Source organism: Anas platyrhynchos, chromosome 9 (assembly GCF_047663525.1).
Source record: "Anas platyrhynchos isolate ZD024472 breed Pekin duck chromosome 9, IASCAAS_PekinDuck_T2T, whole genome shotgun sequence".
Lineage (NCBI taxonomy): Eukaryota > Metazoa > Chordata > Aves > Anseriformes > Anatidae > Anas > Anas platyrhynchos.
Window position 1 is genome coordinate 1,464,525 of NC_092595.1, and position 16,980 is coordinate 1,481,504.

Genomic DNA, 16,980 nt, shown 5'->3' on the forward strand with positions numbered 1-16,980 from the left:
CCCTCTGCAGTCACTTCCTTGGAACAAGGTGCCTCAGCTGCTCACTCATTATAGTTTGGCCCAAAACTTCATCATAAACTGTGTTTTTGCTTTCTTAAATCCTACCAAGTAGTCACAGCCAAACACCAGTCTGCCTAAACAAAGGGGGATGTGAGCAGGTTACAGCACCTACAAGCACTCCGTTTTCTTCGTGCACGCGAGGAGAGGCCCTGGAGAAGTTGCAGCTTGCAGCTGAGTGTCGGAGAGAACAATGCCCAGTGCTGCTTCCCAGCGTGAGAGCACCCCGCTGAGATGTTTTCTGATGCTCTTCAGTAAGGGGAAGCGCTTGGCTGCAGAGCTCAGCAGGTTTTCCCTCTGCACACACACCTGTCTAATCGTGCATGTGCTGCTTTTCAAAACAAGCAGCCTTGCTGCTGCCGACAGGAGGATTTGTTTAAAAAAAAACGTGCAGTTCCTGACCTTCAGATCTCCCTCTTTGGCTGAAATCCCCCCCTCGGCCCGGGGAGCTGCAGCCCCTGCTCAGCTGCGTGCACCCGGCGTATCCCAGCTCACAGGGAACGATGGCTCCTCAGAGGTTGTGGCTTTGTTGTTTTTTAATGTGGCAGTACTCTCTAAAAACAGAAATACCCTGAAACTGGTTAAAATGTAGTAGTTACAAACATCACCTTTTGTAGCCCATCTCTGCAATTGGAGGCCGTGCGGTTGCCCAGTTCCTGTTCCGCCCACCTACATCTGTCTTTGCTCTAAATAGAGCACGAGCCTCACTGGCCGACTGCAGGCAGGTCTGCCAGAGAACTAAAAGCCCCCATTTTTGTTACACTTTTATTTCATTTCCATCCAACTCACGGATGGGATCAGGGAGGCTCGGTTGGGGCGATATTGCCATCGGTGCAGTGATTGGTACCTGCTGGTCCTCAGCTTTCAGCCATCCTACAACAGAAGGGTCTCCTGAAAGGCCAGGCAGGGCAGACAGCTGCCTAATCTCTGCGCTCAGAGCAGCTCTGCCAAAAGCTCAGCAGCACACTTTTGGATCCTTGAAGTACCCTCCAGTCCTAGCTGGAGTGTCTGCCACTTAATTCTTGCACGTGAGAAGCAGAGGTCCCCTCATCAGGGTCAGGAATAACATCAACCCTTCTGCTGCCTCTGGGGAACTGCCAGCAGGAACTGGAGCCACATTTTCTTAGGAGCCCCTCTTCTTGCGGCTGTGCTTCCTTGCAGTTCACGTCCTGAGTTAGTGGCTGGAACATCACTGTGTCTGGATGAGGAGGGAGATGCTCGTTCTGTGAGGTGGGCAGGTCTTTCGGAGAGTTTCTCCCCAGCTGAGACACAGGCCTGTAGCAGAGCAGAGAGATTGTCTTCATATTTTTGAAGCTGGCAGGACAGATTATTCGCTGCTGGTCCCATCCCCTCAGCCCTGTTAATTACTGCCAGTGTGCTGGCATGTGCTGATGGCGCACTCTACACCAATTTACACCCCATGGATGCTGTGCACTGGACTTCATGAGGATCTCGAGGTGTCTGGGCATTGTCCAAATCACTACAAACCATCTCCCGCCCAGCGAATTCCCACAGTGCTGGAAAGCTTAGAGAGGAGAGGAAACCCGTTATTCAGAATTAGAAATAGCAATACAGGGGTTACACGTGGATGTTCAAAATACTCCCAAACTGCTGTAATTGGCCCACCGTGAAAGAAGGAGGGGGCCCCATTCCTGATAGCATTCATCACCTGACATCCAGGTGGGGAAGGGAAGGCGCTGTGGTTCTGAATATTCTCTACAAGATAGTTTCCATGAGACCCACCTGATAACAGCGCAGAGCCCGAATGCCAGATCAAACTCAAGGCCAGCGCTTGGCAGCACAGCGAACTCAAAGAAACGAGCCCAGAGTGTGGGGTCGGGTACATCCTCGGGTCGGGTACGGAGGAGAAAGGAGAGCATGACACGGAGTGCGTGCCACATGAGCGAACAAGCCGCTATTCACAGGACACTCAGCATGGTGACGAGCGAGTCAGTGTGGTGGCTGTACACGTTTCAATCAATTCTCTTGGTGGCTCAAGCCTTCGAGCCCCACGTTGGGCACCAAAAGGGCCGTGGTGCTTTTCCCGTGCTGGGCAGCTCAGCACCACCGCCGCTCTCGCTCCCCCTCCTCAGATGGGGCAGGTGGGACACACAGCCCGCGTTCTGCCAAGGAGAGGGAAGGACAAAGGTATGTGGGCAGGAAACGAGGCTTCCTTCGCTCTTGGGTTCATGCTATAACTCATTCCTGCTGCTGTCAGGGTGTCTTCACTCTTGGGTCCGTGCTGTAACTCCTCCTGGTACCGTCAGGATGTGCCTCTGGGATTCTGGAGTCTGGGAGGGCACAGTGGAAGCACGTCGGTTGTTCAGGGCCTTCTGCACGTGGTCTGACGTGTTAAATGGTTAAATTTGGGAAGCTCTCGTTGCGAGCTGCACAGCTGTCACAGCGCGGGGAGCAGCGGTGTTATTGATAACAGCGGAGATGAGCAAGCAGCTGAAATTCACCGCCGGGTGATTTCGTGCGGCGTTTGGTGAGCGCGCACAGCTGAGCGGCTCTGAACTTCTTCAATTCCCCGCTAGAAGGAATGCAAAACAGGACCCTAAATAAGGAGCATGTGAAGTGCTTTTAGAAGTGTTTGCCGTGTGCTTTCTGCCGCTGTGCTCCAATGAAGGTGTTTTTGCCCCCACCATAGCAGCATTTCCACATGAACTACAGCTGAGTGGCTTCTGGCTGCACAAACCCCACGGCGCTGTCAGGGGTCAGCGATCCCTCTTTTCTGGGGGGGTGTGCAGGGAAGTTTTGAGAAGTGGGCTGTGGGCTGCATCTGCCCGCTCCAGGGCGTGCTGGTGTTGCAGCTGTGTGAAAGCAAACCCCTCGCAGGCAGCTTGAGAGCCTGCTCCTGTCTGAGCACTGCCAGGCAGAGCTGTGCTCCCGCTGCGGCCTGGAAAATACCAGGGACTCCTGGCCCCAGAGAGCACCTAAAGGAAGAAAAAAGAATCTGTTCAGCACGTTTTCATATTTATACTTCTAAGGCGGTGTAAAAGTCACTGAATTTGTAGCCAGAATCCCTCTTTGTGTTGCTACACCCCTAGCTGGTGCCTCCTGTTTTCCAAGCTCTAAAAAAGTGTTTGCTCCTAAAATGTTGTGAGTAAGAGCGTGGGGTTGAACAGCTCAGTCCCTCCTGGTGCCCTGTACAGCAGCAAACTGAGCTGGTGGGTTTAAAGCTGCCTTGTGGCACTGCAGCTCTGGTGCTGTAGTGCTGGCAAAACACGGGCTGGGGAGTTGGTTGGGTTGGTTTTTGTTTGTTTTTGCCGTGCTGGAGCCTGCAGCTGCGTGCTGAACCTTTCCATAGCGCCCTTATCTCTGCTGCTCCTTTCTGACCATCCGTCTGCGTGCCTCGCGGGGAGCAGCAGCGTCACACAGGAGGGACCAGCTGAAATGAAATAGCGAGCTCGTTTCCTGCCCCGTCACCTGCTGCCCCTCTCCCTTCGGTGGCAGAACACCAGGGGCCGATAAGATCGAGGCTGCGGGCTCGTGCTTAGCAGCCCGTGCTGCTCCCCTCGCCCCGGCACAGCACAGCTCCCTGCAACGGGGCTGCTGCCGTCCTCTCGCAGCCGTGTGGCTCTCAGCAGCCGGGCAGGGGCTGGCAGCAGCCGTGGAGAGCTGCTTGGACAGACTGCGTCCCTGCTTCCCTCCCCAGGGGCTCAGGGTGGCTTCTGGTGGCAGCCCCTTTTGGCTGCGGTGCTCTGAGACCTGCTGGTGGTGTTTGCAGCTGCCGGCACGTTTGCGTGACGAGGCAGGTCTCGCTGTCACACTTCAGGTGCCGTTGGGTTTCACGCAGTGCTCGGCTGCCTCTTGTCTCCCACCTGGAGCCGTGCTACAGCCGGCGGCCTCGAGCACTGCTGGCTGGGGCAGGGGAAACGCTGCTGTGTGGGGTCAGCAGGCAGCCAGCAGACCCGGCTCGCTCCCCTGGGGGCTGGGTTGGGTCTGACTGACTCTGCAGACAAAAATACTGCAGTTTTCGTACCTGGTCGGGTCTCTAAGCTGGTTTGTTCCCCTGAGCGCCTCGCAGGTTGTTGCTATTGCAGAGAGGAACTGGCTTAGTCAGAGAGAGAAAATCACCGGTTTCATCATCTCAGTAGTGTTTAGCTCTCAGTCGTGCTTTGTATCACAGCTGGTCTGATGGGAACCGAGTTTCATTTCCTGCACTAACCTTTGTTGATCACTCCGTTTCTTTTTTTTTCCTGCACTCAGCTTGCGGTAAGACTCATGACATGTAACTGAACTTAGGAGAAGAGTTTGAAACCACATGTGTTTTCAGCGCATTTACAAAACCTATTTCTTCTAGTCATCTCTGAGTCCGTGCGGTGAAGCTTCTGCAATTCTTACGAAGTGGAAAGGGCGCGGAGGACTCACACGAGACCCAAGTTCTTCAGAAGAACGCGGGGCAGAGTGAACCCGAGCCGTCCTTATTTTAGCAGGCCACCTTCATCACCCCAAAGTCATGAATATTATATTAATGTTATGAATATCTTAACTTGCTGTTAGAAGTGCCCGCCCAGTTTGGTGTCCTGAAGAGATTGTGTCAGGTCTTACAGCAGGGGCAGAGGAAGCTGAGCTGACCCGGGAGCCAGGTTCTGCTTTTGAGGGCGCTCGTGGAATTTTGTTTTGAACTGCTGCTGTTCCACAGCACCAAATTTGGTTTTCTTTGTGTGCTGTACTCTTAATAGGGTTCAATATGCTTATTCTTTTGGTGAAAACGATTCCATTGAGCTGCTCTATTTTATAAACAGACCTTTATTTGGTTAGTCATTGAGGAGGAGTTCTCAAGAAATCTCTGTTCCCACCTCTTGCAGATTCTCTGTATGGTTTTGGAGAAGCTGTTTAAGTCTCTCCAGGGGTAAAATGGGGACAGCAATCTGTGCTTCAGAAGCAGGAAGCTTCGTGGCGTTTGCAGAGAAGTTCAACTTTTCATTTGGAAACACCGTAGAAAAAAAAAGCGTTGTTTTTATTACTCATTTCAAGCCGTCCCGCAGTGCACACGCAGTGACACTGTGTGCCACCGAGGTGTCTGCATCCTGCCTGCTTTCCCAAAGCCCTGCCAAGCCGGGGTCACCGTCTCCTTTCTGCTTTTCCCTGCGTGTCCGTGTGCTCTTGGTGTCCCCCTCCCCGTCAGGATTTAACCCACAGCTTCTGCTCCATCCTCCGGCTCACAGCCTCGTGTTGCAGCGTGCGTCGTGCCTCGGGAGGAGCTGGGCGCTGTGCTGCGGGGAAGGCAAGGTGAGGTTATGCTAAAGAACATTTCAGACGTAACCTTGAGCATCCAGCTCTCTTCTGCAGCCCGAAACTTGGGGTCTTTGTCCTGTATTTAGGCCTTGGGCAGTGGAGAGGTGCAGTTGTCACGTTTGCTTTCATCACCGGGGTCTCAAAGCTGCGAGCAGGGATGTAATCACGCAATCACCCGCCGTAATCACAACTCATTTTTTTCCGTGGCTTCGCATTATATAAGCTGGTAATAGGCTTTTTAATATACAGAGGAAGTGCTTAAACTGGAGAGCTATTATTAAACAACTGCTAAATATATTGCAGGAGCTCAGAGCCTGAATGCCAGCAAACGCTCTGATTCAAAAAAGTGAATTCTGAATAGAGATAGGAACTGTTAACGCAAAGAAATACTGAAGGACTCTGTATTTGATGTGATTTAAGATTTTTAGCAAAAGAATGTTTCTTTATTCCCAATATTGTAAATTATCCCCCCCAAAACAGGCAGTTTTTTGGCACACAATGTATTTTTCAGATGCTGTCACTTAAGTAAATGCATTTGTCCAAGATTCTCAGCTGTATAAAACAACGTAGTGTTATTCTATCTAATGTTTGGTACAAAATGAGGGGAGTTTAAAAGAATATGGTTAAAATATTCATGGGAAAATTAGTTTGTGTAGATTTCAGAGCGTTTAGATAATTCAGTCACTCAGTTTTCTGTTAAAATTAACGGAAAGCAGAATTCTAAACCCTTCACTGACTTTTAAAAAAATGCAAGTGCCCCTTTAAAGCATCCCTGTGTTAACAGAAGTTTGGGTTTCAGGAAAACCCTTCTGTTACCTCCTGAAGGAACCCACTGAAGCCTTCTCTCTGCATAGCTGAGGGCGCTGGGCAGAGGATGCCCTACCAATTTTTAAATTATCTCTATGTCAGAAATACCTCCAGCCCCTTTTTTTTCTCGAGGACTAAGGGGAGCCTCCCAGGTTCCCCTGTCTCTGCAGGAGGCTGTGGAGCTGCCGGCTGCGAGCAGGGCCCGGGGCACGCACCGCTGTGCTGCTCAGAAATGCTGTGACCTTTCCAGGCAGACAGAGCCATCGTTTCTGTTTCGGAATGAGAAGACACGAGCGCTTCACGTGTCCTGTTCAAAGCCGGAGCTCACAGGCGTGCGGGTGATGCCCAGGTTTGCTCTGCAGCAAGCTGTCAGCCCGTGGCGGGGAGCAGGGGGCGTCCTGCCCGCCTGTTTGCTTCCAGGGAGATGGATTTGATGGAGGGGAGGCATCAACGGGGCTGCACAAAGGTAAGAAATCCCACCCAGCAGACGGAATCGCTGCATTTCTCAGCAGTGCGAGAAGCAACCTGGCACACAGGTTTCGCAGAAAAATGCTCAGCTGTCAGGTGAACCGTAAGTCTCCAACAGAGTCCGATGAGATAGACAGGCACAGCTCGGCTGCAGCGGGGTTTTATTGCTGTAGGAAGGAGGCTTAGAGCAGTTTGTTGTACTGGAACTGTACGTGAAGTGTCCCCGTTGTTACAGCACTGCTGGAGGAAAGCTGCCCGGACCCCCGGCAGTTCCTCGCGTGCTGTGCAGTTAGAAAATGTGAGCACAGAATCCTGCCAGTATGCTCCAAGCCAGGGTGCTGGGAGTTTGTCCCAAATCCTGCCGAGATCAACCTGCTCTGCAGGAAAAGCACGAGGAGAAGACTGCCTTCATCTCAAAAAAAAGTGTTTCCCTCCCCAGGGCTCCCCCTGACTCTCGCTGCTCAGCCACTCGGCGATGTGTGCGTGCCGGAGGCTGTGCTCTGACACAGCACGGGTCAGAAATGCCCAAGCCAGGTATCAGCAGCCAGCCTCGCCTCAATGCCTGCAGAATTTGCTTTCCAGTCTTCAGAACCGGGAAGGCTCCTAGCTTTTAGGGTGTTAACCAGTACGTGACTGGTTCATGAAGCATTCAGCATGCTCGTGGAAAGCTTTGATTGTGTTTGGAGCGTGTCTCAACTTCCAGATTCCCTTTTCTTTGCACTGCATTAACACAAAACTGCAGCAAACATCTCTTCATGACCTGTTCTGACTGTACCACGTACAATATACGAAGTTAGAGTAACGCCACATAAACCTCCGGGGTACTGCTTTAAAAGAAAATAACTCGTCTATAAAGAGGAGCTTTTCCCTTTCTTTGCACTTTCTTGAAGGTCACAGATCTTTGAAATCTTGTTGTGGTATTTGACTTGAAAATAGATCCAAGTGAGAACAAACGCGTGAATCGTGAGCTTGCACTGCGACACGCCTTCATGTGCACTTGGCTAATGAAGTTTGTGGCACCTTATCTGGGGGAGGTGATTTGGGGCTTGGATTTGTAGGGGCAGCACAGCCCCGAAACGGGGTCCATCTCTTCACTCCAGAGTAATACAGCATCAAACTGAACTTGCTTTCTAGTGGACCCTGAAGTTGAGAATGGTATCAGTATAGATGTCTTGATAAGAAAGTGCAAATGCCCCTAAAGCAGCGTTAACATCGATTTGAGAAGAAATTCACTCAAAAACTCATTCTTGTGCTGCCTGCTAGCTAGTAACCCGGCTTGGTGCTGCAGAGAGCTGATTTCCTCATGGTTTCACACATTGTTTTCAAATAAAGCAGATTGCTGCAGCCTGTTGTTAGGGAACCAGATGACTCCCTACAGGAAGGTGGGGTGCCTCTGTTATTTTTTCGCTGCAGAACACGTGTTTTGGTTGGTTTGGGGTTTTGTTTTTGTTTTGGTAAGACCTACCTATCATTTCAGTCCCTTCATCCTGGGCATTTATTTGATCAGTGCTCATTTCCCTTCTGACTAGCTCTCTTTTACCCGTCTCAGGCGTTTGTCTTGGTCCTGCTGCTGTGTTTGAAGATGCCTGCAGCTGAACGAGGCCGGCTGCCGCGATGCACTGCCCTGAGCAGTGTGGGTGGCTGCGCTGCCATCGTCACAGTGCTGGGTGGCACGGCAGCCCTGCTGGGACCCCCTCAGGGGAAGGTGCAGGCCCTTAGGGCTGTGTCCACGGGGTTGTTTCCCCCTGTGCTCGTGTTCTGGCTGTGTACAGCTCTGGCGCAAGCAGGGAACACACTGAAACCTTCCACGGGTTTCATGCGGTGGCGATGTCTTGACAAATCTTTCAGTGTAGCTAATGCTGCTCTCTGACAGTTTTTAGAGAAGTGTGGGTTTTGTGTCTGAAGAGCTGTAGGTAGCTCACGGAGCTATGTTTTTAGGACATTTGGTTCAGCTTCTGAGACTATTCAGTATCTGTAAGTCTACATAAAAAAATATTGGAGACAGGGAGTAATCTGGAGTTGCTCAGACAGCACTGGATGCAGTCCCCTGGTCGTGGGCTCACCGGCCCAGCACACGTTGCCTTCTCATGGATGTCAGGAGGGCACTTGGTACTTCCAACTGTGCTTAGTTCACAGACACAACGAAATGAAGAAAACAGACATGCAGGACACTTCCAGCTGCAGCTGATGGTAGTGTTTTAAACATTGTACTCTTCAGGAGTTATCTGGGAGAGTGGTATAACAAAACTCCTCAGCAACTGTGTAAAAGCTGCCAAAATCACAACCGTTCTCAAGCAAATCAGCATTGGTAAACTCCTGTGGATGTTTAGAGGAGCCGTCACTTGATGTGGCCGGTTTCATGCACAATACTTGGATGTTTATGGTATGAGGCAGCTAAAATGTTTTAAATAAGCTTTAGATTTCAGATATCAGCTTTATTCATGTTGCTGTGAAGAACTCCAAGAAAACATGTGCTATATGGTCTCCAAAGGTGCCTTTCCAGAAGCCAGCGATCTGTAGCTGCTGGTGAACTGCAGTGAGCTGACAACTTGTAGGTTGTAAAATAGAAAGCTAATTATGCAAAGAGCGATATTTTGGAGATATATTAATCCCAGTTCTAAAAAATAAAAAAAATATATTGTAGGGAATGAATGCTACGACTATCGTTTCTCCCAGTTTCTATAGATTTCTTGTTCTAACTTCTTACTGCTAGATCAGGGATTCCTCTAGTTAAAGGGTAAACTCCGAGGTTCCTCAGCTGCAGCTCCAGTTCGTTCTGTGTCCTTTAGAAAGCGCCAGGCACTTCACGTGAAGCCGTGTGTCAGTGCTGATTGCTGCAGCAGCGATGTAGCTCCTTGCACAAAGCCAATATTCCCCAGCCTTGGCTCCGTAACAGCACAATCCCCTCGTCCTTTCATACTGCCCTGCTTCTCTGCTGTCGCACGTGAGGAAAGACACTTGAACTCTTGGGTGGATTGGCAGCAGATGCTCCTCATCTGGAGATGTTTATGTTTGCTTTTCCTCCCCGAAGCACCAACTTTCACGGGAGTAACCTTTTGAATGCTGTGTGGCTGCGTCGTCAGTGTGCTCGGGCGGTGTGTGTGCTCAGGTAGCGTGCTGCAAATGCCAAGGATCCGCCTAGCAATGTGTGCACAGCACACACACACACGGAATAAATATCAGCGGGTCAGGACAGTGGTTGGTCTGCTCTTCTGCTTTTCCGTGCTGAAGGCCACGTTTGTTTGTTTTTTCACCATTGTCCACTGTTGTTTTTTTTTTAATGGATTGCAGGCAGTGAGAGTTTTTTGCTTCTCTTGTTCTTTCCAGGGGACACGAGTTTTGGGTGGATTTGAATGTTATGAAATTATATGAAACTGCTGAGTTTGACCAAATGCGGAGGCTGTCCACACCATCCTGCCCCAGCTCCAGCTCCAACTACTACACGGTCTGGAAATACTTCTGCAGGGACCACTTCGTCTGGAGAGAATACTCCGAGGTATTTAATGCTTTCTGGAATCCTGCTTCTGGGTTGTAACCCAAAACTATATATACAGTGTGCAACATAAGCTATATAGATATCTTCAGTCCGTTTCCTCTTTGAACAGTTTGGAAAGTTACTTGGGGTTATTGTTTTGAGCAAACAAAAATGATGAGAATGTATTACTATATAAAAGATTGTTCTGCAGCAAACTTATGTTCTTCACGTTCAGCAAAGAAAGATGAAAAGTGAATAGAGTAATTTGTGGCAAGGGAGTTTTAGGTCAGATATCGGGCCTAACATTCAACATGTGAAAACGTGATAGCATCAGAACAAATCACAGGAAAGTTGTGAAATCTTTGTGGGAGAGATCACAACGAAACTGAACAGGTTTTGGTGGTCAGTGTGTTTCAGAGCAAGGGAAAGAGAGGCGAGGGAGGGGAAGAGAGTGGTAGAGGGACTCTTTGAGGTCCTGGCAAAAATATTAATTTTTGTACACGTAATTTATCATGTCTGTGTTTAATTCTCTTCAAACAGCCTGTTGTAAGATTGATAGAAGAAGCCAGCTGCCGGGGTCTGAAGGAGGTCCGGTTTGTTACCTGGCATAATCAGTATATCTTAAACATCAAGGATGGCTTCCAGCAAAACGCCTGTTTCAGAAGGGAAATCAAGAGAAGACCCCTGCTGCGCTCCTGCGTGGTGCTGATGCCGTTCCTACAGTACGTACCCCAGCAAAACTGAAACTGCATTTGCTCTGTGTGTCGGTGTGTGCACGGGAATTGTATTCATTAAGATGTGAGAAGGAAACGGGTATCACTGGGTAGAAAAATCAGGAGAAATAATAAAAACTGTCGGTCATACTGGCAGCTATTCTCTTGTCGCTTCTCAAGACAAATATCTGAGGAACTCCTCTGTTGGGCTCTGTTTGTTATTTGGAGATTATGCTGTACCTTGTGGATCTCAGAACATCAGAAGCACAGATGTACTCGAAGTCTGCCAAACTATTGTCCAGCTTTCGGCATTTCACCCGCTATCATGACTGCCAGGCCATCACGTCTAGGTCCCATAAAAAGGAGTGTTCAAAAACATTTCATAATTTTCAAGCACAATTAAAGCATTCCTTGTTTTTATTGTCATCTCAATGGGGGTGAACATGCTTACCATCAAAGGCAGAGTGAGGAAAGTGTTGCATTGTAGTCATTTTTGATTACAACTCATAAAAATGCCATTTTTGTGATCTCACCAGCACAGCTGGAAACATTATTGTCAGAGTTCAGTAGTTAGAAACACATTGTCCTGTTAGCAAAGGGTGGAAGTCATTAGTCTGACTGGCAACTTGGCATGCTGGGCCAATCAAAGGAGATTTAGCAGCTGCGTTAGGGCTAGAATGCTCGTTAGTGCTTTGTTGTTACAGCATCTAATTGTGAGGCAAAAGCGAGTTTGGTCAGAGCCTCAAAACAAGTGGTGGTTGGAAACATCTTTGGATGCGGCTGTGCAGGAGGAAAGCCCAGAATTATTAGAGAGAGAGAGGTGGAGGATGCAAATGAAAAGACCAAACGTGAAGTTTCTTGTTATGGTGATTACAATTCTGATCTTAAAAAGTACGGTTTTAAGGGATTTTTCTGATGTTTTGCCAACAATGACTATTTTACTACAGTTTAAGTCTATGATTTTGAGAGATGCTAAAATTAGGCAATTTTAGTGGGGGTTTTACACCCATGAGTGCTTGCCTGTAACTGCTCATTCCATCTACCAAACCTGTAAATTAAGCTCTGAAATTTCTGTTGTTCTGCAGTAAACCTGTTCTGAATTTCTTTACCCAAAGGCCTTGTAGTTCTGACTTAAACATCCAGCAATTCTCAGTAGGGAACCAAAGAGTATTTTGAATATTAACGGGAACTATCTTTAAAAAGCCAGTATTTGCCTCTACCTATCACACAATGCTACCTGAGTGTTGTTTTTTATTTTTCCCCCAACTGCTTAAATAAGTTATAAAATTGGAAAAGAACAGAAACAATGGTAAATGTGCGATAGTAGTTGACAAATGCCAACTGTTTAGTGCTTTCCCTTGTATAATAAATACTTAAACTTCAGTCACACTCGTCAGAAAGTGAGCAAAGTACGCTGAAGGATGCAGAGCTTTATTGTGTTTACTGACTTGTTCGTTAATCCGTAACTTACAGTTCACTCGTGCTTGGTCTTCCAGTCTGAGTGTCAGTGCGTGAGGTGCTGCAGTAACATTTCTACCAGGTGACTTTGGGAGGGGAAAAAAAATAAAACCACGATGGGATGTTGTAGACTGCTGTTTTAATACTCACTCTGAAAAAAATCCATCTCCCGGGTTTCTTTTAAACAAAGTGAGAAGTTTGAGTTCAGTCAAATCCATGCAAATGAATGGAGGTCTCTTTTCAGCTTTGAGCAGCAGGTGAAAGCCACGTGAAAAGTATTTTAAAGAGTGTTTCTGCTCTGAATAGCGTGAGTGCTGTTAGAGCTTACTGTCTCTGTTATCCAAATCAGACGTATCAAGTTAAAAATAGACTCCCCCCCTTTTTTTCTGGGCTTGAAAAGCTCAGAAGCAATCAGAAAATCACATGAAATTATTTCTAGGTCACACAGAAACTAACACAAGGTTCTTTCAGGCTCATGTATCAGCAGCTTTAAAAATTCTGGAAGGCAACATTGACATCTCTGTAGCAAAGATGTGAATACCCGTAGAGTTGTTACTTATCTAGATAATTATGTTGGCTCTGCAGAGAAAGCAGCCTAATGGGCATGGAAATCGTCTGCAGGTGTTTTCAGTATTCCTTGGGAACAGGTTGGCTTTCGGGCAGAATCGGGTGTGAACAGAGGACGAGTGATTCTTGGAGATTGACTGCGGAAACTAGTGTTGCCTTTAGCAGAGCTGAGCACGTGTTCCCCAGTGAACTTGCTTTCTACAAAAATAAGGTGGAGGATCTGGTTTGCCCGTTGTTCTGATGTGCTAAATCCAATTGCACATACTCAGGGCTTGGCCTTGGATGGTGGCAAACCTCGCCTTGCCCAAGGTGAATGCACAAAATTCTCTTTCCCCATTTCTGCCTAGGCAGAACAAATTTTCTCCTTATGTTTCAGCCATGATGTTTTGTCAGAACACAAGTGACCTGAGAAATTCATGAGCGTGGTTAAGATCAGCTGTGCTCTTTGGAGACAAGATTTGCCTTCCGAGTGAGGCAGTGGAGAGCTGGCACTTTATAACCTTTCCTACCGAGAGCTGCTTGCTTCTGGTTGCACATCACCCGTTTGTCGTCGCTGTTGGGTGGTCCTGGAATCAGTAGCACCTTTTCCTATAAGAGAACACTTTGGTGAAGGCTGAGATAATTCCTTGTGTTCATGCAGCTTAAGGGGAGCCTCACCAGCTTCGGTGAGCTGCAGATCTGTGTGCTTACAGTTGGAGCACCAGAGCCTGAACCTGCAAGCTCTGCATGTTCAAAGTATTTCCATTGACGTAAGTGGGAGAACTCCAGTAAGTAAGGATTATTCAGCTGAGTAAAGCTCGCTTGTTCAGATTATAATCAGGTGAACATAAGCCACAAGCACCATACTCTTTATCTAAATTTAGCAGTTTCAAAAGCATGACAAAATCCGCAGTGGTGCAGGTATTTATTAAGAGTGAAATCCTGCCTGTACCACAGGCAGTGTCCACATCGACTTGATTTTGCCAGGGTACGTTCCCTTTCTGGTGTACACTGTGCTCCTCTGCCCTGAGCATTCGAGGCAGCAGTTCCCCTCCTCCTTCCTTTGCTGCCTTCTTCTTACCTGGCAGCTCTCCCAAAAGGAGGGGCTGCTGCATCGCATGAAAATAAGTAACTGGAAATGCAAATCTACATCTGGGCTGCGCACATGAAAACAGGGAGAGCCTTCCTCAGAAGGATACTGGGTAGCACTAAAAACACACAATCTGTTCTTCCACGTCATGTAGTGAAATATATGCAAGTTTTGCCCGTAAAATGTTTTATATAACATTCTCTCCTTACCCTGTATGTTAAAATGAGCTTACAGTCGTAAAGTCACTGTGTTTGGTAGCATTCTGCCTGTTCTGTAGTTTATCACCACTACTCCACCCTTCCAGCCCAGGATGTGAATGATAAAGGTGAGAGCAGGCTTTCAGATCCCCACCAGCCAGTAAGATTTTCCTAGGTGGGACAGCATGCCTGGGAGTCGAGGGTTTGGTACTGGTTTAAGTGGATGCAGGAGTTAAAAAGGCAAAATAGGTGGCCTGGCGGTTTTAAACAAGCATCAAGGTTATGTGAATTGTTGCAGAACCAAGGAGAGCAGCGATTGTTTAAAAAATGTTGGTAACCAAATAAACGTGACTAGAAGCTGTTTGGCTTGGGAATGTTGAAGTACAAACTTGTTCTTCTTCCCATCCCAGGACTCTAGGTGGCAATTCTCCTGTACCCTCTCCACCAACTGAACCAGTTTCCTCACACGTCTTATCTCCAACTGCTGTTACCTCTCCAAACTTCTATCCCGAAACCTGGATTAGTATGGATCCATCTCAGGACTTCATCCAAGTGCCTGTTCTGAAGGAAGATAAAAGCTATAGAACCATTTATAACTTGTTTCACAAGACTGTGCCAGAGACCAAATACAAAATTTTGAAAATTCTGAGAGTGCAAAATCAGTTTCTTTGGGAGAAATATAAAAGGTAAGACAATGCTAATGCCATTCTTTTACAATACTAGGAAAATATCTTAGAGTGTCTGATTCGGGCTGCAAAATATAAATTTATCATTGATTAGAATACATAAAATCCAGACTTCCTGAAGAAAGGCAGCATCTTCAGTTGAATATCTAAAAAACACTGAAAAATATCTTGTCCTGAAATCACCTTTATAAGAGCTTTTGTAAGCCATCTATTGATAAGTTCTGGAAAATGTGGTTTCACAGAAACCTCAAAATAAATCTAGGATACCTAGCTGAAAACTGTTTCAGTTCACCTCCAAGCCAAATGAAGAGTAAGCAGTTTTCAAGCTGCTTTGCCTTTGCTGCTGCACAGGTGACAGACCTCCAGCAGGATCAGCTCAGGAGCTTTCAATAATACAAAATTCATGCAAAAGCTTTGAAAGCAGACGACCGGTCTTGTTATCCACACAGAAATGATTTCCAATCTCCTCTGACAGCTCCAGTACTGCAGAGGATAATACTGATGCCTTTTGCTTTAAGAGCTGCAGCGAATGCTGCTCTTTGGTTGCAGATCCACAACGAGCACTCATCTTCACTTTCCATTTTCTATTCCAGGAAAAAGGAGTATATGTCCAAAAAAATGACTGGCCTCGACAGGATAATGAACGAAAGGCATTTGTTCCATGGCACCTCCCAGGACGTGGTGGACGGGATCTGCAAGCACAACTTCGACCCGCGTGTCTGCGGGAAGCACGCCACCATGTTCGGACAGGGCAGTTACTTTGCCAGAAAGGCGAGCTATTCCCATAACTTTTCCAAAAGGTCACCCAAAGGAGTTCATTACATGTTCTTGGCTAAAGTACTGACGGGAAGATACACGGTGGGCAACCACACCATGCGGAGACCTCCCCCCATGAACCCGGGCAGCATTACCAGTGACCTCTATGACTCTTGCGTGGACAATTACTTTGAGCCTCAGATTTTTGTCATTTTTAACGATGATCAGAGCTACCCTTATTTTATTATCCAGTACGAAGAAGTTAGCAACACTGTCTCCATTTGAAAACCTGTGCTGCTAAATTATTCATTTTAATGAACTCTTATTGACATTTGTAGCGGGTTTTGTGTAAAAAAAAATAAATAAATTGAACATTGCAGAACTGAGTAAAATTACTTGCTTGCAAGGAGTTAAATCTAAAACTATAGAAAGGAAGATCTGAAGTGACCAATTGTGCACTTGCTGTTTGATGATGTATGTGCAAATTGTAAATATTTTTCCATTGTTTATAGTTGAAAATCTGTGCCTTTTGTTATAAAACACTGTTTATTTATGTTAGTAAATATTCGTGTTTAAGGTTGTGTTTGTGTGGATAATTTTGGTTGCCTTTTGTGCGTATCACACTTACCAGAAATCTGATCTTGAACTCTCAGGGATGGCCACTTCTAGACAGAATCGTGGAACCCTTTAGGTTGGAAAGGACCTTTGGGACCACTGAGTGTAACCAGTGACCTGACCTACTGTGTCCTGCCCGTAAAACGTGTCGCTCAGTGCTGCACTCACACATCTCTCCACACCTCCAGCCATGGGGACTCCACCACCTCCCTGGGCAGCCTGTTCCAAGGCTTGGCCACCTCTGTGTGAAGAAATTCTTCCCGATGTCCAACCTAAACCTCCCCTGGCGCAACTCGAGCCTGTTTCCTCATGTCCTGGATAATCCGAACCAGATAATTTTCATCCCAAGCACACTCAATGCCTCTCCTCCCACTCCCCCTTGCTGTTGTTACTGCCCTGAGCTTTTCTGTGTGCTGGCACTGAGGTTTCTGGGGCAGGATTTGTCCCTTCTGTGGCCGCCAGCTCCCTGCATGCTGCTGGGCTGTGGTGCCGAGCTGGCTCTGGGTTTCCTGCAGCACAAATAAATAATTGTGTCGTCTTGTCCTGCTTTTGGTGGCCTCGCCTGAAGGAGCACAGAGCTGTGGTGCATGGAGGTGTCCTGCCAGGCACCGCCTGTCCCCGCGTCCCTTCTGCTGGAGGGAATTTGGTCCTGCTGGCTCCAGCACCACAACCAGCACGGCTGGCACGGGGCTTCAGCGGCAAATATGGCACAGAGGTTGTTCCACGAACTCAGCAGTGTGGGCAACACATCTTCTGAGCTGTTTTTACATGGAAACTTGAGGTTCTTGCACAATAAGGGGAACTGGGAGCTCAGTTCCAGCACTGGAGAGCAGCTCCTGCCCCTGGGGCTCCGTGTTGCCCAGAGAGG

At 47.7% G+C, this 16,980-nt stretch overlaps 1 protein-coding gene across 3 annotated transcripts in view; it reads left to right on the forward strand.

The window, feature by feature from the left end:
• The window catches only part of TIPARP (TCDD inducible poly(ADP-ribose) polymerase), a 27,481-nt gene extending 11,403 nt beyond the window's left edge, over window positions 1-16,078 (forward strand). For all 3 annotated transcript variants that reach the window (XM_027464498.3, XM_072042280.1, XM_027464502.3), the window contains 4 exons: window positions 9,904-10,072; window positions 10,592-10,773; window positions 14,466-14,741; window positions 15,335-16,078. In XM_027464498.3, coding sequence (XP_027320299.3) covers window positions 9,904-10,072; window positions 10,592-10,773; window positions 14,466-14,741; window positions 15,335-15,782 — 1,075 coding nt within the window. In that variant the 3' untranslated portion in view covers window positions 15,783-16,078. The remainder of the gene's footprint in view (window positions 1-9,903; window positions 10,073-10,591; window positions 10,774-14,465; window positions 14,742-15,334) is intronic.
• The last annotated feature ends 902 nt before the right edge of the window (window positions 16,079-16,980 follow it).